This window comes from Nesoenas mayeri, assembly GCF_963082525.1.
Source record: "Nesoenas mayeri genome assembly, chromosome: 10".
NCBI lineage: Eukaryota > Metazoa > Chordata > Aves > Columbiformes > Columbidae > Nesoenas > Nesoenas mayeri.
Genome location: NC_137560.1, coordinates 4,697,817 through 4,720,854, shown reverse-complemented (window position 1 = coordinate 4,720,854; position 23,038 = coordinate 4,697,817). Strand labels below are relative to the sequence as shown.

At 44.0% G+C, this 23,038-nt stretch overlaps 1 protein-coding gene across 3 annotated transcripts in view; it reads left to right on the top strand.

The window, feature by feature from the left end:
* The window catches only part of PHF2 (PHD finger protein 2), an 85,687-nt gene that overhangs the window by 31,460 nt on the left and 31,189 nt on the right, over positions 1 to 23,038 (top strand). For all 3 annotated transcript variants that reach the window (XM_080350604.1, XM_080350605.1, XM_080350603.1), the window contains exons 2-5: positions 10,059 to 10,144; positions 14,937 to 15,051; positions 17,828 to 17,988; positions 20,191 to 20,332. In XM_080350604.1, the coding sequence (XP_080206730.1) occupies positions 10,059 to 10,144; positions 14,937 to 15,051; positions 17,828 to 17,988; positions 20,191 to 20,332 (504 nt within the window). The remainder of the gene's footprint in view (positions 1 to 10,058; positions 10,145 to 14,936; positions 15,052 to 17,827; positions 17,989 to 20,190; positions 20,333 to 23,038) is intronic.

Genomic DNA, 23,038 nt, shown 5'->3' with positions numbered 1-23,038 from the left:
TGGTGTTTTTAAACTTGTGTTATGACTCAGGCTCGAACAATCTGGATATTGTTGATTACATAAAATCTGTAATTCTCTGAATGTAGTTTAGGTTCTCAACGTCTGCATTTTGTTTCTATGCTTACTTTTATTTTAGCTTTCCTTGCAATTTGGGCTGCACCTTCTGAAAAATGTTAAGTCCGTTTTTTTAAAGCTCTGCCTGTGATTTTTGGAGGGCTCAGTGCGGGTTGTCCCTTTCAGCAAGAGCAGCAAGCTCCTGTCCCAAGCAGCCGATCATTCCCCGTCATTGAGGTTTGACATTTGTATTGAGCCCTTCGCCAGTGTGGCTCTGTGATTATGATGTAGGTGGACCATACATTCGAACGGCTATATACTGCAGAGATAGGGTGTTCACGCCAGAAATAGGGCAGGTTATCATCTCTTCATCAAACACCTGCACTGCCCAGTAACATCAGTGAAGTCCCTCAGCTATTTGCAATTAAAAACCTATTCTGCAGCTGCCTTAGTTGGCTGTAACATTTGTTTTTCAGGGAGGTCCTGCTTTCACTAACTTTTACAAATAGTTTTATAGAGGTCAAGTAATTCATGCTTTCTCCCAAAGGGCTAATTCTCTGCTGCGTACCACAACTGCAAACAAGTTTGGAAAAAAAAAATGCAAAATGTGGTTCAGTCAACCAAATTGCAAAGTTGTAAAAGACAGCAAAACTTGTACAACTGGGTGAAGCGCAGGGATGAAGGAGCAGAGAGCAGCTCCTTGGTGTAACTCCATCCTGGTGGCATTTCTCAACCAGCCTGTAACAAACCAATTTACTCCGTTCCTCTTTCTAGAAGCAAAAGGCAACTACTTTATAAACAAGCGGTTGATTCCAGCACAGTTGCAAACATCAAAAAGAGTGGACAACATCCTCATGCCCCAAGGAATTCCCAAATAACAAAGAAGGTAGAAATGCTGATGTGTCTCACCTTGTGCCCCTGAGACAACAGGCTTTTCCCATCAAAGGAGACGCAGATCTGAAGATCACAGTATCACAGTATGTTTGGGATTGGAAGGGACCTCAAAAGATCATCTAGTCCAATCCCCCTGCTGGAGCAGGAACGCCCAGGTGAGGTCGCACAGGAACATGTCCAGGTGGGTTTTTAATGTCTGCAGAGAAGGAGACTCCATAGCCCCCCTGGGCAGCCCGTTCCAGGCTCTGCCACCCTCACTGAGAAGAAGTTTTTTCTCAAATTTAAGTGGAACCTCTTGTTTTCCAGCTTGATCCCATTACCCCTTGTCCTATCATTGTTTGCCACCGAGAAGAGCCTGGCTCCATCCTCCTGGCACTCACCCTTTATATATTTATAAACATTAATAAGGTCACCCCTCAGTCTCCTCTTCTCCAAACTAAAGAGCCCCGGCTCCCTCAGCCTTTCTTCATAAGGGAGATGCTCCGCTCCCTTAATCATCTTTGTTGCCCTACACTGGACTCTCTCCAGCAGTTCGCTGTCCTTCTGGAACTGAGGGGCTGAGAACTGGACACAAGATTCCAGATGTGGTCTCACCAGGGCAGAGTAGAGGGGAAGGAGAACCTCTCTCGATCTACTAACCACCCCACTTCTAATACACCCCAGCTACCATTGGCCTTCCTGGCCACAAGGGCCCAGTGCTGGCTCATGGTCATCCTGTTGTCCACCAGGACCCCCAGGTCCCTTTCCCCTACGCTGCTCTCTAATATGTAATTTCTCAACCTATACTGGAACCTGGGGTTGTTCCTGCCCAGATGCAGGACTCTACACTTGGCCTTGTTAAATTTCATCAGGTTATTCCCCGCCCAACTCTCCAGCCTGTCCAGGTCTCTGATGGCAGCACAGCTTCCAGTGTCAGCCACTCCTCCCAGCTTGGTGTCACCAGCAAACTTGCTGATAGTGCACTCTATTCCCTCGTCCAAATCATTAATGAATATATTGAATAATATTGGCCCCAGTACTGACCCCTGAGGCACTGCACTAGATACCAGCCTCCAACCAGACTCCGCACCATTGACTACCACACTCTGGCTTCTCTCCTTAAGCCTTAAGATTAAGGAAAGCATCACTTGCCATCCTCCCTGATTCCAGCAGTGGTCCCATTCATGCCCTTTCCTCATCAGAGTTGGGATGTGGGCTTTTAGCATCCCTTGGTATGAAATCCCAAGGGTCTGTCTCTGCTGGTTACAGCGCCTGCACCTTCTCCTCTTCAGATTGCAGGAACAGGGTCAAAATTGTGTAGAACAGAAAAGAAGCCCCTTCGAGATTTTTCTCAGCTGGAAGAGGCTAAATCTTCGTGTTTCAAATACACGCTACATTTGCTCTGAAAAAGTCCCAGCGTTAAGCCCAGAATTGTGGCAACTCGAATGTAAATTTTAGTTTAAAATGGTACCCATGAAAATGCGTGGAGCTGTGAAGCCCGGGAAAGGCTGATGCCACAAGGAAAACATGTCGTACTGGATTCCCACAGGAGAATTTACATGTAGCAGAGACAAACCTCTAAAGCAAAAGCTTTGCATGTAGGCAGCACAACCCAGTACTTGCAAAGGGATTGTCGCCTTCAAAGCACCGAGCAAATGTTTGTTAACGATCCTACAGCCGCCTCGGAGGCTGTCGGGTGTTTGCATTGCTGCCTTACAGGTGGAGAAGTGCAGTCACAGAGTTGCGTAATTAATTGAGGTTAAGGACGGTCATTACAAGCCGATGAATAGCGCAGATTTTCCTGGCCTTTCTGTTTGTGTGTTGCTGAAGCTGTTGTGCTGCTGAGGGGAAGGGGACGCCTTTCCCTCTGCATTTGTGTTGCTATTGCGCCAAGGGTGAGCATAAGGTGACATGAAATACCAGCTATCCATTACAGCCAAGGTTAGCGCTCATTTAGGCCCTAATTCAACAAGTGCAGCATGTTGGACACTTGCACATGAGCCCATAGCAGCACATGTGGATTTTCTCCGGCTGTTGTTCGTTCTTGGGTCCTCTCCTGGAGCGACACAGACACGCGTCATTCTGCTTTCCCAAATGACTTTCGAACTCACTGTTTAGCGTTAATCGCGTCTGACAGCAGGCTTGAGGTCTCAAAGATTCCTGTATGTTTTGTGAAAACACATGGCTAATCCCTCTGCTTAGGAAAAGGCTTGTCTGCTCCTTAGACACTGGCGAGCGCAGGTGGAAGAGCCCTGGTCAGAGTTCATCCTGCAACTACCACCAGAAAAACAGCACGAGACCCAATCCAGGGAACAACTTGTTTCGCTGCTCTTGGAACACCTGCTTTCTTTCCCTTTTTTGTCTTTTCTTGATATCGCTTGTGTCCACAGTGTTGGCGGTTGCGTTTCTGGGTGCTGTGATGTGGAAACAAGAAACTGCTGTCGCTTAACATCAGCTCGGCATCGAAGTCTGAAGCGTGAGTCTCTCCTGCTGGGAAGTCCTGATTTTCCTGCACTACTTACAGTTTTTTTCAGGTGGTGGAGGCTTCTGAAAGTGGACGGGTATTGTCCTTACAAACAACACCTTGTTGTTCGGGAAGAGCATTATTGTGCAATGCATGATAAATGACACATCAAGAAATCATACCAGTTGTTAAGGAATGGGGATAAGCTCAAGTTAATTACTAGTTATGACCTTAATTGTGTATAAAAATGCCATGAATATCTCTTGCGCAGTGTGATGGCTGCCCCATGCAGGGTTTTGATGCTTAATCCTGAAGCACTGGGGTCAAGCGGCTGCTTGCAGTAGCAGCAGCTGGGACGGGCCCGTCCGCACAGCCGTGTGCGCTGAGAGAGGAGAAAGGGCTGGAAAACCCATCACCGCTTCCCCAGACTGCGTGCAGTGTTGATATCCCGAATTTGTGGCTGGTAATAGAAGTTGTTTGGATTTCATAGAATTGTTTTGGTTGGAAGAGACCCTCAAGATCACGTTCAACAGTTACCCCGCCCTTGGCACTACCCCATGTCCTGAGAACCTCATGTCCGTCTGTCCAACCCTCCAGGGCTGGTGACTCCAGCACTGCCCTGGGCAGCCTGTTCCAATGCCCAACAGCCATTTGGGGAAGAAATTGTTCCCCACATCCAACCTCAACCTCCCCTGGCGCAACTTGAGGCCGTTTCCTCTGCTCCTGGCACTTGTTCCTGGGGAGCAGAGCCCAACACCCTCCGTGCTACAATCTCCTTTCTGATTTAGGCTGATTCGGGGAGAGAAGCAGAAGCAGAGATTTGATTGTGTGAAATAAGAGTTAAAGTGTTATTTTTTACCAGTGTTAAAATTCCTCAAGCCTCCAGCAGCCTCCAGTCGTAAATGCTGAAAACGGATTTTATGATAAATACACAGAATAGAACAAGTAGTGCAGTGATGTATTTTCTAGTTACAAATTCTGAGCAATGCGTTTGGCCGTGGATGTGACAGGAACCGCTGACTGGTGCCACATGTTGGCCTGTGCTGGTGACCTGAGCAAACCCCTCCAACCCTCCTTACTTGTCTTTGGGTTGATAATGGAGATCACACGGTTTTAATACAATTGATACTATGTGGATTAACTTTTGTCCTAAAATTCCTTAAAATGTCATCTCACTGAAGATGACAAATTAAGGTCCTGTAAACATTCAAAGTATAAAAACAGTTCAGATGTACATACCTTTGATTATTGTTGCCTCCATACCAAAATTGTCATTGAATTTGTCAGCGTACAGAAATCTGAACATCTCTTCATTGTGAGCACAGAAGCAGTTTAGTTTTAAAGTGGCAAAGGGCAGAGTTTCTAATAAAAATGTAATTTGTAGCCTCTGACAGCAAATGCTTCTGTTTGCGCTAATTTTCAGTTAACTTGCCATAAAAGGTGTGATATATCAGCTTAATCAGCTGGAATATCGAAGGCTTTGCTTTTAAAAAAAATTTTGCCTGTAACAGTTTTGGTAAAATTCAAATGCATCAGTAATAATGTTTCACTTTCATTATCAAATTAGTCTTACACTGCCTCAACCTGAGTTGAATCACCTAAATAACCATTTAAAAATCAACCATTAAGTTGTTTCAAATCATTCCAATGAGATATTCTTGCATGCACAAGAATTAATCTCTTACACCATCTTGACTGCTTTTGGGCAAAAAGAGTGGAATAAGCTTTTCAGAGGTTGAGCATGATGGTGGAGTGGTGAGTGCTCTGGTGTCCTGCATCCCCGGCGTCCTGCATCCCTGGCGTCCTGCATCCCCAGTGTCCTGCATCCCTGGCATCCTGCATCCCCGGCATCCTGCATCCCCAGTGTCCTGCATCCCCGGTGTCCTCCATCCCTGGTGTCCTGCATCCCTGGCATCCTGCATCCCCAGTGTCTCGCATCCCCGGTGTCCTGCATCCCTGGCATCCTGCATCTCCAGTGTCCTGCATCCCCGGTGTCCTGCATCCCCAGCATCCTGCATCCTTGCCCCTGCAGCAGCTGCATCCCCGGTTGCCAGCTGGCCCATGGCGGCTGCAGCCTCTCATGCATCAACACTGAGGGGACAGTGAGTGTGAGGCCTTGCAGGACATTTGGGGAGAGTTTTCTTTCCTTGTTTCGTTATTCTTCACCAAGTGAAAGTTTTCTCCTTTTGCTTTGTGAACCTGATGCTTTCCTCAAGATGAACCTGTTTGGTCCTGCCAGACATCTTATCACATACTTAAAAAGCAGCAGCTGGAGAGAATTCACAGACAGTGAGGGGCATCCCTAAGTACCTGGTCGGAGGACATCTGCTTTATACCTGTGCACACCTCCAAACACGAAATTGCCGGTGTCCTCGCTGTGGAACAGGAGGTGTTTAACCATCTCTTGCACAGACCTAAACTCTGCACCACTTGACTTACGAGTTCTCACAGCGGAGTGGGATCTTGCTGGAATGTCAGCAGAGTGTTGTGGGGTGTCTGCGGGCTTTGTGAAATGGATTCTTGGGGTGCTGGTACAAATGAAGCACATAAATCTGCTCCTGGCGTTGAGGCTGCTTCCAGCTCAGCCTCCTGCTGCCCGGCCCGCTGCTCCCTGCCCACCCTGCCTGTCGGTTCCTCTGCTCAGCCTCTTCTGTCCGGTTTATCTCAGTGGCGGATCTCAATAATCACACAACAGTGCTACTGAGACCTTTATCCAGTTCTTCTGCACCGATGGCAGCGCATCCCGGGCTTGTATTGACAGCCGAACACGGGACGGTCGCTGGGCTGTTCCCCGGCACGGCCTGTGATCCGCTCAGCCCCTTTCATCCGTGTGGGGGGTCCAGCGCTTGGCTCCAGCCTTTTTGTGTGTTTGTGTTTCTCTCAGTCAAATGGGGCTGAAAAAAGCAACCGGAGGGACCGAAGTGAAGCGTTCTCATGAAAAAAATAATAGAAGCAAAACACAAAGCACCGTTTGTGCTTGAATTTGGGGGGGTGAGGGGAAGGACAGCACTGTTCAGCTGCTATAGATGACTTGATTTTCTTCAGCTGGAGAAATGCTTTGATTCTATTCTATTGTTAATTAACCAACCTGAGAAAAAGTATGTTTGTAAATTAGGCAGGAGACTGCTTCAGGACTCTTCTGTGTTCTGCCAGCCTCTGGTTCTCACAGGTGTAAATGCTCCAGACACCAGCCCAAGGGCAGGTCAGGGCTGCGGGGCTGATGGCCCCGGCTACCAAAACTTTGCCTTGTAGAACCAATACAGTCAGCAAGAAATGCTTGTTCCTCTTCTAGCAGGAGTGCTCTTGTTGTCTCTGTCGGGCTGTCTCAAACTATGGAAATTCAGTTTGGTATGCCTGTGTCGACATGGAAACTCCCAAACAGTTCTGCTGGTGGAAATACCTGACTGTTTGCATTGAGAAAAGGGGCACAGACTGGAACGGTGTCAGATTTTGGTCAAAGACCTGAGGCATTTCAGGAGGGTGAGCTCTTGGGCAGTTTGTGCTCGCAGTTCCACAGACAGTGAGGACAGCAGCTTCTGCTTACGAGTAGCTGTAAGTGGCCAAACCTTATTTCAAAAGCCGTGTTGTAGCTGGAAAAGCTGACTGCATCTTTTAGAGGACCGTTTGCATTTGAGGTCAGATATTTTTACTTTTCCATTTTGTTCTAGTTAAATATTTCTACTTGCTCTCAGAACAATAGCTCCCACCACACTGAAGCCTTTGCCCAGCGCAGCAGCTTTCTGTACCTCCTCCCATAGCAATCCATGCAGCACCCAAGGGTCTCATCTCCTTAGTTTAGCTAAATATAGACTTTTCAAGCCCTAGTGTAGAGCCTAATCCATACCTTTACTAAGCTTAACAAACTGAATCCAGTGGCATAAGCAGTTGATGCAGCTTTATGTGTAGAGGAATCCTCGCCATTCTCTTACGCTTCCTCTAATCTGCTGGGGTTTGTTTAAATTTTCGGCTGCTTAATCTGGTATTTTGCTGCCTGTACGTATTTGACTCTGAGGACTGGATTGTTGTGATGATTTTTCCTGTCTGCAAACCTACTCTTCAGTTATCCATGCTGTTTGCCCAGGGAGACCAAGTAATTTTATGTATTTTCAAGTAGCTATTTAATTTAAAAAACAAACAAACATGCAAAAAAAAACAAACCTAAAAAAAACACCAACAGCCAAATCTGCAGTTGCTTTTACATGATTCAGAACTTATGTCCTGTTTACCAACCTGTTCTGAGGCTGAACTCACAAAAACGAGAGTTTCTCTGGCTTTGGTTGCAGAGCTTCTCTCAGCCTGTACTTTGGTTTGGAGGGAGCTGGGGCCCATCCACAAACTGATGGCTGCAACAGGATGAAAATATTGAGAATATCCACTAAGGTTTCTGGCAGAATCTTATTTTGACAAAACATTTATGATGGCTATAAAAAAAGAGTTGTTTCCCTATCTTAGCTAGTTTGGCTTTTCCCGGTGTGGTTGCAGTCTCAGTGTGGGGTTTGTTGGTGCATTTTTCTAAAAGCAAGTAGATCTGTGGTTTGCAATCCTGACGCGTGTGGTGACGTGTCCCTGTGTGCCTGGGATTCAGAAGTGGTTTCAAACCCCCCTTTATCAACAGAGAGGGTCAGAGTGTATTTTAACAGTCCTCCTGCCCCAAGCATGCACACGTGTGCTCACATATACCATGTGTGCTCATGTACACCGTGTGCACATATACACAGAATCCCAGAATGTCAGGGGCTGGAGGGACCTGGAAAGCTCATCCAGTGCAATCCCCGCATGGAGCAGGAACACCCAGATGAGGTTACACAGGAAGGTGTCCAGGCGGGTTGGAATGTCTGCACAGAAGGAGACTCCACAATCCCCTGGGCAGCCTGGGCCAGGCTCTGACACCCTCACCGGGAACAAGTTTCTTCTCAAATTTAAGTGGAACCTCCTGTGTTCCAGTTTGCACCCATTGCCCCTTGTCTTGTCACTGGTTGTCACCAGCAGAGCCTGGCTCCATCCTCCTGACACTCCCCCTTTCCATATTGATCCCCAGGAATGAGTCCCCCCTCAGTGTCCTCTTGTCCAGCTCCAGAGCCCCAACTCCCTCAGCCTTTCCTCATAAGGGACAGCGTACAGGGCCCTCCTGCATCTGAACCATCACATTTAGTAATTACTGCTGTATGCAACCTACACAACTGTCTCTAGTTACTTAACTTGTTTGTAATTTAGGACACTTTTATTGTCTTAAAGAGCTTGAACATAGTAAAAGTGGTTTGAGAGATTCTGTCAGTCACTTGACAGACTGACCCAGCCTGTTGCCTGTGGGAGAGCAGCAAACGTTCTCCTCTCTGCTTCCCATGGTCAGAACCAGCAGCTAAAAACTCTGAATTTGTGTTCCTGCTCTAATCGCCACTTTGCAGGGCTGGTGGGGTGCAAGGAGGCTGAACGCTCCCCCACCATGGAGATGGCATTGCCACGACACGTGCCCAGACCCTTTTGCAGGCAGAGGAGCTATGTTTTGGTGTTTTCTGCTAACTGGAGAACGCCGAGGTGTTCCTGCTCCGGCGGGGGGATTGGACTGGATGATCGTCCGAGGTCGCTTCCAGCCCCTAACGTTCTGTGATTGTGTGAGGAGGCATTTCAGGCTGCAGAGCAGAGAAACTCCCCGAGTGTTCTTATCGCGGTGTGATCTGGCCTTGTTTGCGCAGGTGGTTGCGGTGAAGCCGCCGTTGTTGCCTCTCGTGGATCCCCTTGCCCAGCCGAGCTCTGCCGGAGCCGCAGCACAAGGCTGTATCACAGCACCCACCCGAACCTCTCATTTCTGTGCTCAAACCCGCCGCGCAGCCTGGGCCGCCTCCGAGCGAGCGAGCAGGAGCAGAACCCCATTTGATTTTCCTCTGGCGGCAGGAGCAGTGCTGTTCTGGAGTTCGATTGCTCGACGCTTCGACTGCGCAACAACTTCTTATCTCAGCCACTTCATTCCTCTGCAGCTCGGTTGTGTTTTGCCGCGGCGCCGTGTTGTGCCACTGGATCGCGTTCTCCGGCATGCCCACGGGCTGCCCCGCATCCTCACATATGTTGTGCCATCCCCAATAACCTCGGTGGGTGTTCTCAGCAGCTGCCAAGATACAACCCGTCTTCTTGGCAGCCAGAAGTGCTGTGAGCTATACGTCCTCTTTTTCCTCCTTATCTTTGTATATTGTACTGGAGGTGGAACCTATAGAAGTTTTGCATATGGTGTACCTTGCCAAGATTGCTCTGGTACCTAGCAGCTGTCCGTACATGCTTGGTAAAGAAGATGTGCTTTGTTAATTATGTTTATGCGGGATAGTGCTTGGAGAACTCTATGTAGATACAAAATGGTATCCCTAAGAAAAAAAATAATAATACAAAAAATCTTTGGAACCCTTTGCCACTTTTTAATGGAGGTTTACAGTGTATTGGGCCTCTGAATAAGAATACCTTTTTTAGCATCACATCAGGAATGCAGGCTGCAAAAAATCCAGTCTGACTGTAGCAGTGTGAAAAGCACCTAAGCTGTGTTTTGATATAGCTGTTAGCAGCCAGCATAGCTGCCTAGCAAATGCACAGCTTATTGGAGTTTGGGTTTTTTCATTATTAATTGCATGCTTGCATGTTGGGAGGCGGACTGAAGCTAATACCTTACCTTCATGTGTTCCAGCTGTGTGGGTGTTGAAGAAGATGAGGCACCAGATATCGACATCTACCATTGTCCAAATTGTGAGAAAACCCACGGAAAGTCTACTTGTAAGTATACCTGCACCGCTGGTCCTCAGATACAAAGCAGATTCTGTCTGTTTAAACAAAGGAAGCTGGTTTATTTTGTTCTTACAAAAAGGCACACCTAAATATCTCGTGTGTTAAAAATTCCATCCCAGTCTCAGCAATAGAAACAACGCACGGAATTAAGAATTGTGAAGACACTTAGTACTGTGGGTTATAAGTATAGAAGTATCCTACAAAGACGGCTAGTTCTAATGCAGTGAGTTTTGGAAACTAGATGGTGGGTTTTGCTTTTGAATGAGAAGAGTAAGAAACAGTATGTTATGCTTGGCCTGGATATAAAACTGTAGTGATTTCAGCGGCAGGCAAAATTGTAGGATGTACTAAGGGTGCCAATTCTTGCAGTTCTTTCACAGGAAAAGTTCTCCTGAGTAAAAGTGACAGTTGATCTCAGTGGGACTTTTGTCTGGGAAAGAACTGTAGGATGTGTTTGTTTTGGTCAGATTAATTCACAAATTCTTTCTTTTATACAATGGGGGGAAAAAAAGAAAATAAACAAATGGCTGTAAAAAATTAAATGCTTTGCTTAAAAGCCAATTCTTGTAAATAAGCAGCAATGATGTGGAGGTTCTGACTGCTTTGCAACCTTGCAGCAGCACACAGGGGAAGAGCACTGTGCTCCTCTCCCCTGCTCGTGTTCCCTTTTCAGTGAGACAGAAGGGATGGCTGCAAACTGACTTCTGTCAAGTTAATATTCAGTAATTTTAAAAACAAGCACTGCTTGAAGAGTTAAAGTTTTAAAGAATTCTACGGAAAGGGGAGGGATCTGAAATGGAAAAAATTGGAATAATTTTTCTTCTGTGACTTTCAAAATCGAGTGTGAACTGGAAACCTGAATGACCTGCAGCTGTTCCTGTCTCCCAGCTGGTCTGCAGGCAACTTTGGCCCAAGCAGGGCACCCACAAACTGGGCAAGCTGGAAAAAACCTCTCGGGAGGCTGGTTCTGAAAGAATTAACAAGATCAACATGTCCCCACAAAATGTTTTGATTTAAAAGACTCAGCCTTTCTAACATTTTGTTGGAAGATTTCTGACAAACACACTGGAAATCGGTCAAACAAATAACTGCAAATCATCTTAAAGTGGACAATTAGGTATTTGAATGGGTGGTGTTGAAAAGGGGGGTCTGACTGCAGACCTGGCGCAGGAGTTTTAGCCTCTTTGAGTTTTGTATGACATTGAGATGTGGCTGATGCTTTGATTTCTTTCACTTCGCTTTGCATTATGAATGATGAAAGCCATCTACGTTTCAGTGTGAGGGGGAAAAAAATCAGACAGAAGCAGCAAAAGTCTATAATCAGGAATTAAATATCAATTCTATAAAAAACGGTGGTGCATAATCTTAGAATTCAAGAAATGGCAGGTTTGATCAAAATATTACAAGTCTAACAGTTAAGACGAGGAGAGTTGAATAGACGAAAGTCTTCTGATGCTTCAATAATGTTTTTGGCGATCCAGTTCTTTTTATCCAAATAAAAATGCGACTTGGCAGTACATCCCTGAGTCTGCATCCTGCAGCCCGGCAGAAAGTGCTTCTTTCTGGTCTTACCGGTGTCTGGGGTTGTTGGTGTGGCAGGAATACAGACAAGGACAGAATACAGAACATGAGATCACTCTGCAGTACGGCAACGTGACTGTGTTTCCTCCCTTCCAATACATTACAGAAAGTCAAATGACCTACAAGACCCAGCATCAATGTAGCTGAGCATAAAAATTTCAGGAATATGTTAGTTATTGAGAGCCTTACCTTGAGTTTTGGTGCAGTGCAAGATCACAGGTTCTTAAGCTGCACAACCATTAACTCGTAGAATGGTGGATGAGGTTGAAAAGCGAGGCTGTGATCCTGCAGCCCCTCCTTGCGGAGCGCAATAGGCCGGGAGAGTTTAAAATAAAACCCCAAACCAAAATGATTAGAAGGCGACAGGAACAGCTTGGCTTAATGCGTTCATGCTGTCGGGGCGTCCTGCTGCGCCGCGCTGGGCTCCACGGGGATTTCTGGGAGGTGATTGCTTCCATTTGTCCGTAAACTGTTAAAATAGACATTTAAACCAGTGATCCAGCAGTATCAGTTTTGTATTAAACAACTAAGTGTTGTTCCAGAGCCAGTGGTTCACTAGTAGGATTTAATTATTGCAAGATTAGCGAAGGGAAACACAGACACCAATTGTCCGTTTTGTAACTCGTCTGGATTTAAAAATATACGTGTATTTCTGGAGCACACATTCCACAATATATGTTTTCCAGATGTCAAATTTAAAAATAATTTTCCTCTTCTTACATTTTTCCACTTTACCAGTGTGGCTTAGTGGCTACTATTTCAGAAGATTGTTTCCTGTCATATGACATTTTAAGCCATTTCGGTTTAATGACATTTGTAGGGACTCCTCGTTGGGAAAAATTATATACATTCATACAACATTTTCTGACATCATTTAAATAAAATGTGAATGCTTTGTTTAGGCAGACTTGACTCATTTTTGTAACACAATCTAAAATGTTCAGTTTGATTGCTGTCTCTTGTAGCAGTGAACATGAGGAGGAATTCTTTGTGAAATTACATAGATGCAAGCAAACCAAAGTCAGGCTGAAAGTAGTTTTAACTAGTTATAATCTTTAATATAAATAGAGAACTAACAAGGTGTTTCTAGGTATCTCTTCTTCATGAATACATTTGAAATAATATAAGTGTGTATTTGAAGTCTAGAATTATCCATCTTGAGATACAGTTTTGGCAAAAATATATTCCCTTTTTCTGTAGAAGGAGTGGGTTATGTTTTCCAAAGGTCAAATTTGTTCAGAAATTTCTGCAGCAAAAGAAATCTGTAGTCATTTAAGAAAAAGTCGCCTTTCTGGCCAACGCTGTTGCATATGTTAATGGCCCTTTAATCCTTACTGTGGTGTTCGTGGTAAAGACAGAACGGCTGAAAATGGGCCAAGTGTCGGTTGTTTGGTGCAGTATAATGCACTACGGCAGCCGGCCTGTGAGACGGCACCGCCTGGGGAGCGATTTGGTGCCTCTGCCTGAGAGGTGGGTGTGAGAGGTGGACGGAGGTGGGAGGTGAATGACGCGAGAAGGTGGACGATGTGCGAGCTGGACGCCGGCCAGCGCTCGGTGCCGAGGGAAAGAGCTCCCCGGTGGTGCTTGAAGAGTTGCAGTGAATTTCTTAATTCAGCACCGATTTGCCGCTTTTATTTCTCGATGCTCTGTGCTATCTGAAGTGTAATAAAAGAACATGCTAATATGATAAGCTCTTTAATTTGCAGCGTGGCAAGTGACACCTGTTTCCCCAGGACTCACGCTAAGAGTCGCAGTGTTGGTTGGGATCAGCCGAGAGAAGGAGGAGGCCGTCGTTGGGAAGGGGAGGAAGGATTGGCATTCATGTAGGGCTTGTTTCCTTTGTTAGCAGGAGCGCTGAATTAATACACTAAGCCTGAGAGTCATTAAGATAAAGAACTAGCAGCTTTAATGAATATATCCAGCTAGGCTGGAGAGCCGCATGGAACTAATAAAACCAACATGCTTTGTGCAAAACCTGGGGTGGATTCCTTGGGAGATGTCTTTTCTTGAGTTAATCCAGGGCTCTGGTTGGGAACACAAAGTTAGCTTTTTCCGAACCTCATGTCATGTGGCCTCCAGATTCCTTTCTTAATAAAAAACGACGTGGGTTTCTGTATGTGCAAAGAGCAAGGAAATAGTGCCATCTGCGCACGGTTACTGAGGACTCTGGCTCCTTCCCTGGCTGTTTCGAACAGTAAGAAAAGCATAAGATATTGTGATTTTGAGGTAAAATACTGAGTTTTATTGTGTAAAACAAGCGTGGAGTATAAAAGAAAGTTGTGACATATGAAAATTGTGCTAACAGAGTCTTGAAATTGAATGAATATGCACTTGGGACCGAAACAATTTGCTATGAAAATGAGCATGTCTGGACAGACTATGGAAGTAGGAACCGCTGAGAGAGATAGTGCTGACTAGGAGAAAAAGCTGGACCAGTTTTTCTTGCTCTGTGTTATCTGGCTGTCGAAGAGGGAAGGCAGAACTGCATTGACATTTCACTGACTTATTGGAGCTTATTCCAGCTGACCCTTTTTTCATGATGAGCTTCCCTGTGTGTCTCACGGCTGGGAGCACAGTTGTGGGGCCTTCAGTCTGCTGTCACTGACTTAAGGCCTAGGCCTGGCTCACCTTTCCAAGCCTAGGAATAAGAGGAGTTCTAAAAATGGCATTAGTGGTGCCCTCATGTATTTTCTTTTCCTTTTCTCTGCATGCTGCTGTGTGCAGGGTATAATTCAAAGCCCATCAAAACTGATGTCAAATCTGCCACTGTGGGGCAGACCTTTAGGCTAAAGTAATTAATGATAAATATGTCCATAAAGATCTATACTGTATATTGAGGTGGCAGAAAAGTGGCTTCCTAAGGGTTTTATGATAAGGATTAAGTGTGTAGTCTGGCAAGTACAAAACGTCCAGAGCCTGTGTTTGCATAAAGCCTGCGGTAGCTGCGCAGCTCAGCAATTATCCGTCTGGTTGCCCTTATGTTACAAAGCGAACACTGTTCAGTGTGTAATAGATCTTCAGGCTACAGTATAATTGTCTAATGGTGAATTGAGAGCAATATTAAAATTTGCAGTGCAGCATAGTGGGGGTTCCCTCTTCTCTGCTCGTGTAAGAAATGAAATGATTTGTCCTTCCTTCAAATGTCTTAATAGTTATCTTCGACTTGATATAAGCTACTGTCCAATTCATTATTTTTCAGTGAAAAAGAAACGAAATTGGCATAAACACGATACTGGACAGACAACAGAGGTGAAACCTGTACAGAACGGGAGCCAAGTCTTTATAAAGGAGCTTCGAAGTCGTACTTTTCCAAGGTAGGTGGACAGGGCTGTGGTGGTGAAGCACGTATGTATAGCCAGTTCCCTGGGAAGCTGATGATGATCCTTGCTGAAAATGTTATATAGTACAAAGTATGAAGTTTAAATGAGTGCTGTTTTATTGTAGATATCCCAGGCTCTTCCCTTTTTTATATTTGTGCAGCCATATTAAAATCTGCTTTTGATTGAGCCCAGCTCCAAAATGCGAATGGTTTTGCTGAAGTCTGTCTCCATCTTGAAAAGAAGAACAATGACATCCTCAGTTGCTGCAGTGACAAAGGCTCTCTTATTTGGGGTAATGAATAGTGCTAATTGTTAGGTGAGATGTTCCACAGTTTATTAGGCTGTTCACAGCTGTTTGTAAGAGTGATGGTTTTCTTCTGGTTCTTCAATGTAAGGTCTTAGCCAAATAAATCCTTAATTATTAATGACTAATTATTTTAGAAGGATCCTTGGAGACTGGTAAAGCGTACTTGGTAAACACAAAACTTCTTTCTTTTTATGGGAAATTTAATTTCACATTTAATTTCAGATACTGGTCTTAGGCCGGTTAAGGAAGAGGCTGTGAATACCTCTGCAAAGCTTTTGCAGCACTTAGAAATGTGTTTCGCTGCACTCAGCACACAGTATTTTCACTTGCTTGGCTATTTTTATTTGAGCCTTTTAGATTTTTGTCTTTTTTTTTATTTTTTTTCTTTTATATAAAGCAGTTTCATAGGTTGCAAAGCTAATTTCTTAAAAAAGGGTTAAGGCCTAGGCAGAATGATTTTGGTAACCTCGGATGGCCTCTGAGCCTGCACTCACATACACAATATCTGAGTCACTCCCAAATTGTAAAAAAAGAATTAAAATGGACCTCCATTTTTGTTTTGTTTCCCACATAAATATGCACATAAGAAAATATTGCTGCCAGATTAAAGTTTCTGAGAAAGAAGGGTCTGTAGCCAAAAGGAGTGCCTGCAATATTCAGGCCTCTGACATCTACAGTCGTACCGATAGTAAAACTCTTATGAAGAAAAGGAATGAAATCTGCAGATGTTCACAGAACAAAACCCAACACTCATCAACTATAATGTGATGAATGGAAAAATGGGGTCTGAGTCTAAAGACAGAAGCATCATTGCTGATTCACAGCACACGGCAGTAAATTATAACCCACAGTTAGTCCCTTGGTGAGGCTTGGATCAAAAGGGACAGCGAAGAGAGCAAAAAGGCAAAAACTGTAATTCATGTCATACCGCTTCGGAATATTTAATACCAAAATATTGTTAGAGTAGTAATAGCAGTAGCAATTATAATTAAATTTATGGTTCAGGTACTTCAGTGTAGGTGCCAGACTCTCCATTTTGGCAGCATCGTCACTAGCTGCTCTGGTACTGATCTCTCTTTACGACTGTGTGTACGTTTTTGTGGCACATATAGAAGCAAATCAGACTTAAACAAGTACGTGAGATATGTATATGGGTGATGTAAAGTAAGTGCAGGGGTTTAGTGTTAAATCATGGTTTGCTTCTTGCTCCTTAAAATCTCCAGCCTCGTTCTTTGTACATTGCTGGTGTACAGTACCGGTGCTCACATAAATAAGGAATGCTGCTTTTAATTATTAATTAAATTTGGCTCCTGATTAGCGATTGCTGATTTACTGTGGCTGGGGTGATCTGGAAATATACTGGGCTTCTACAGCTTATCCCTATTTACATCCAGCTATCTTGTTTTCCTGGGGGCTCAAACCCTGACGGGGCTTTCTGAGCAGGCCCAGGGCGAGGGGTTCCCCCAACGTGGTGGGTTGAAAGCGGGACCCCCCCACAGCAAAGGTTGTGGGGAAAACCCTTAATTAAAGGCTGTGGGGGCTCTGCCACAGGTTGGGTGTCATGGGCGGCAAAGGTGGCAAGGCCGGAGGGTGCGGCCGCCATGGCGGCACTTGTGGCCTCGTCCCCTTTCCCGCCAGTTTTTGGTGCTGCACGAAGCCGTGAGCTGTAGTTCAGAACTGCTGCAGGAGAGGGCAGTCCTGTGTTAGCCTTACCCGCTCAGGGAGAGAGTGCTTTTTTGGGTGAACACTCAACGTTTTGCTATTCCCCCCAGCGGCAGCCATGGCCCTGGCCTGCCGGATGGTTCTGGAGCCCAAGTGACAAACACATGGCAGCACGATGCTTTTGGGACTGCTGGTTGTTCATATACAGTCACTTTTCACCATGAATTCAAAGCATTTTACTCTCGAAAAGAGGTGGAAATGAGACTTGAATTTCCCTTGGGAGTTGTCGGTGCAAATAGCTGCTCTTCTGATGAAGCTGCCCTTTCCTTTAGTGCTTTTGATGCCCTCCTAGTGACTTGAAAATAAATTGCAGAGTATTTCCTGAAGAATTTATTTGACCACTTAAAAATTATTTACAAAGTATTTTCTGGCCAATTTATTTGAGACTATGTAGTGGTTTTAATCTTGCCTTCTTTATAGGGGAATATTAAACACTTATTTCTTTAACACTGACCACTGGTAACTCAACAGATCCCAATAGCTGAGGAAAATGGTCTTTCTCCATAAGCTGTTATTTTAGGAGTTTCGAGTAGTTGGTGCCTGAGGCTTGAGCGAATCGATTACAGACAATTTTCTTGTGCCTTGTGTGCTTTGCAATAAATGGCTTTTTGGCTTTTGCGTTATGCACCTACTTTGCCTGTAATTGCTTATTCGTAACATTCCCTTTCAGTATTGCAATGCAGAAGATGCCGGACTCCGCGTGGAAGCACCTCACCATTGAACCTGTGTTTCCTTTTTCAGTGCTGAAGATATAGTCGTGAAAGTGCCAGGCAGCCAACTAACAACAGAGTATTTGGAAGAAAATGGCTTTTCAGAGCCCATCCTTGTCCCAAAGAAGGACGGCCTGGGTTTGTCTGTACCCGCACCCACCTTCTACGTCAGCGATGTTGAAAACTACGTTGGTGGGTATCTGGCAAGCAGGTGGCATGGTACTGGGTAGAACTCAGCTGCTTTTTACAAAACGTTTCTTTTTGTAGTATAAAAAATTGTGAAATATATTCTAAAATGCTGTCCATGTCTTGGGCTATGATGACATCAATGCTTGTTATGTAGTGGTAGCTTGTAATTAGCAATTAATTTGCTCCTGTTTCTTGTACCAACTTGTGGATCTTACGGTGAGCCTGAGCCAGACTGCATTGTACTCTGCAGCACTGCATTAAAAGAAACAGTTATAATAATATTAAGAAATTGTTTCTTTAGGCCAGGCCTTAATTGATTACTGCCATCTTGCTTTGTATGGAAGGAATTATTATACTAGACTGAGACTCCCAGTGGTGTCAGTGAGAGCTGTTTTCATTGCTGCTGGTCATTTGGATTCATGTTGGCATCCTCCCGTCTCCACCCTGAGCAGGAGATTGTACTGCATCTTCTTGCCAGTCATCACGTCATCCCACCTCGGAAGACCTGCCTTGGCCGGGAGCCGTGGAAACGCTCTGAAGTCCCTTGTCTCCACGTCCTTCTCCCTTTAGCACTTGTGATCTTGTCTCTTGGCCTCTGTCGCTACGTCCTTCCTCTGGGTCACTTTCTGTCCGATTCTCTCTCCTTCTGGCAAGGCATCGTCCTTTTGGAGCCAGGGCTCCAGCCCCAGTGTGTCTGTGTGTGTGTCGTGGTCACTTATGTCCTCACGCAGACTGCCAGTCCTCCTGCACGCTCCTCACCAGGCCATTGACTGCTCCCCAAACTGAAGGGTGCTGTCACCAGCCGTGGGTGTTCTCCACCGTATCTATTGCTTATGCAGTGATGTGTGAAGTGTGATAACCCTGAATAAAGCAGAATTCAAGATCCCTGATCTTGTTGTTTTCTGCATCTCATTGCTTCTACAGGAAACATATTTTCCTTGACCATCTGCTACACTTAGCAGAATTTCACCTGGGTGCTCCTTCTGCTTTCTCTCAGCCTCTAGCTGAAATAATCCACCCTACCAACAAAACAGTTTGTGAAGAGCTGGAGGGAAGAGCATGGGTTGCTCAGTCTGTATCTGGCACCAGATTTGAAAGTGAACGGAACACATACATGTGGGTCTGACCTCCATGGACTTAGTTCACTTGATTTCCCAGGCAGGGATTTATCTCGCTGTTCTGTAGTTTATTACATCAGGCCTAGAATGTCTTTTAGAAACAATCCAAAGTAAGTGACAGAGGACAAAACACCACAGTTGAGGCTGCCAAACACATCATTACTGTGCTGGCATTTCATGAAAAAGTAAAAAATTTATTTTTTTGTTTCCTCTTCTAATGTGATAAAAAGCTATGAATGAAACACTGGGAGAAGGAAAATAAAGCCAATTAAAACTGAAGGAAAGAAGACTGGAGAGATGCCTTTTTTTTCTTTTATTTTCAGAAAGTATAAGAGTGTGCTTAGACGTGGGCGCTTTTTATAAAGCTCTGACTTTCACCGTGTGTTCTCTTGTGTTAAATTCCACTAATTGGCTAATACTGTTAGTGTTAACACTGCAGATTTGTATCTGACAAGGTCTGTCAGAGGAAATGCGTAAGTACTTGGTACTCTAATACAGAGGGGATGGATTTTTGGTAGGTGTAATTTTGCATAAAATAACAAAAAGTCACATTTTTTTGTGGCACACATGAAGTATGTTTAAAAATGGGAATTTTCCTGGAAAACTCTTCCTTGATTATAGAATATGTAAGCAATAATTTTAAATAGAACATAAGAGAATTTAAAATTTTGGAAAATCAGTTTGACAGGTTGCCCTATAGTATGACACTGTCTACAATCACAAGACTTCTACAGCGTGATAGGTAGGGCTTACTCTGCACATACAGGTGTTTTTATATAATTTCCACCACACAAATAAAATTCATAATGAAATTAAACATGCGAAGTAGCTTAATCCTTTAAAGATAAAAACTACAGAAATAATCATGTCACCATGTTGTACCTATGCATTTTATGTATATACATGTTGTTTGTAGATATCTGTATATGTGTTTACGTGCATAAACAACAGGGAAGATACAAAGGCTGAGAAGACCAGAAAATCAAAAGGTTGTGATGTTTCTCTAAAAGTTGACTTGCCCCCAAGCACAGAAAACAGGGCGAGTCAGCCTGCCCTTCAATCTCTTTTCCTCTGAATTAATTTGTAGGACCAGAGAGGAGCGTTGATGTCACCGATGTCACCAAACAGAAAGACTGCAAGATGAAGCTGAAGGAATTTGTGGATTACTACTACAGTACCAACAGGAAGAGGGTCCTCAACGTCACCAACCTGGAGTTCTCGGACACGAGGTGAGGGTCCAGCCCGCCACACGGGGCGTTCGGCTGGGGGGACTGAACCTGTTCCAACGGTTCCTCTTTAGGAACTGCTGCTTTAACCCTGGGATGGCGGCTTCTTGCAGCTCTGACTCTCCACTGCATCACCCATGTGCAGCCAAAGCAGGGGAGTGAAAGTGCTAATTGCTGTGTGAGAAGAAGGATACACAGTGGAGCAAATGGGTCGGCATTTGTCGTGGTCATTCATGCCTGGATATCACCAGCATTCATGTGCCGTCAGCAGTCATTTATCAGAACAGGGGATTTTGATACCTTTCAGTTCTATTTTAACTCTAGTAGTATAAGTATAGTTAATTCAGTGCAACTATGTGGTAGAACATAATGATGCTCCAGGAGTGAATTCTCTGCCTTGTCCTGGTAGTGAATAATACGTTCCTAATATCATCTTAGGTACCTAGACGCAGCTTGATAAATACCAGTAAGACCAAAGAAAGGAGGACAGAGATGACCACAGGGGTGTGATAACACTGTATGTGGGAGAACATGGACATAAGGGGTCTTATTTTTTAATATTCTATGTTATTCTTCTGGTGAGATGGGAATCCTGATGGATATAAGGCGACAATGGCCTTTCTTCCCGCTTAAGGTGATCTTAGAACATGGTGAGGTTATCATTATACTGGTAAACAGTATTCCCTGAAAATAAAACAAACAGTTTCAGAACAAATACGAGGCCTTAGTGCTTATTTTAAAAATGTTCTTTAAGCTTCAGTGATTGTTTGCTGCTACCCTTATCTACAGTCATACTGAGTAAAGCCACATCTAAATGGAAAGTTAAGTGTATTCCCAATGTGTTAATGTCTACATCTCATTATGTGCAGTCTCTCAGAGAAAGCAAAAGTAAATACAAATAGCGCTACACCAAAAGCTGTTTTTTTCACCAGTGATCTGGTGACCTCCTGGGATCATTCTTTTTTAAAATGTGTTGTGCAGCAGTGAGCATCCTTGGTTTGAGCACATTGTATATTGCTTAGTGAAAAATTCCATTTAAAGTAGTGCGGAGTGAGCCAGTAGATGAGGTGTGGCTCTAGGTGTAGCATAACGTGTCACTGGATGTCCTTGGGTAAGTCTGAAATTCTGATTTTGTAATCCTGTACTGTTGTAGTTACGTGTTTTTGTGAGTTAAGCTGCAGTCATACGACAGCAGTCCAGAACTTTGCGGTGGGCAGCCGTGGGGTGCGATGGTGACGCTCAGCTGTAGCGACCCCTCAGTGGCAGGAACCCTAACTGTTCTCCTCATGTTTATATATGTTTTATACACAAGATAACTACCTGATATAAATGCCTAAGAGTTCAAGTTATTGCTCTGTGCTCTATTTAGCTGTGCTCCTATTCCATAAGTAGGCAGATGCATCTATAATGTATTGAACTTCGTGCAACTGTGCAGATAATTTTCATGGTTCTTGCAGTTTTTCTGGGTAACCAGCACTTCCCAAAGGGAAGCGTCAGAGGAGGAAAAGATTCCTTTATATACAAACACTACACAGCTGATGATGAATGCCAACATAAAAATAAAGGATGGTTGTTTTGGGGAGCATTCCATGTTAGCAAGAAGACTTCAAGTAGCCTTAAAAAAGGAAGCTGATTTACAAGCTCATTTTTTAAAAGCCATTACCTTTAGCCCTGTAGTTAGTGTTTCAGCAGGGCACACCCATTTCTGCAGAAAGCTGCTCTAGTAATTACAGGCTTCAAAGATTACCAGTATCTTCAGCTGAGATTTTTTTAGCTTTCTGCCATTATCCCAGAATGACAGGAGGTCTTTTGTTGCGAAGGGCTGCCGGAGCTGTCACTCATATGCTGCTAATTTAGACATTAACTAGCAAATATTTTATTTCTTAACACAGACAGTGACACTTTAATTGAATGCACTGCTCCATCCTTCCCTGCCATTTCAAATGAAGCTATTGTTGTCAATGTTTGACAGTGAGCATAAATGACACACGGCAGAATTTCATTTTAGTTTGAAGTGCAGATACTCTTACTGATGTGACATTTTTGAGCGTCCAACAGTGAACCTTCTGCAAATTTTAATCCATGTTTTGGACTACTGAAATATAAAAATTAGCACATTGTGGGATGAAACACCTTTAATACTTGTTTATCATGCAACTACATCATCTTACCTGTGATTTATAGTACATATTGTATCTTGAAGATAATCATCATATATAACTTATATAAATAAATATATACAATATAAGCATACGCTCAATGTATATTCCTTTGTATAAATTGTATAAATAAATATTATATATGTTATATTTAAAATATATTCACATTGTCAGCCACAATAGAGTTTTTCCTTCTTTTGAGCTTTTGATGTGACGTAGTCAGTCTAAATAAAAAGATCACTGTGATACTCATAGTTAGATCCAGACTTATTTAGTCCTTAATTATTAATATTATTGTTGTTAGGATTTTTAATGTGAAGCTTAACTTGTTTGAAGATTTACCAGACCATTTATGTAAGGGTGCACCCATTTCTCTTCTGAAGGGGGCTGGAAAAGTGGCTGTGATAACAGCGCTGTTGGGACTAGAGAAATCCAAACAGCATATACTTGACCATAAATACTGCTACTGAAAGAACTTAAAGGCTCGTTGCTAAGCCCTCATGTTTATAAAGCCTTTAATCTCTGTCTGTGAACAGTTTTCACAAATTTT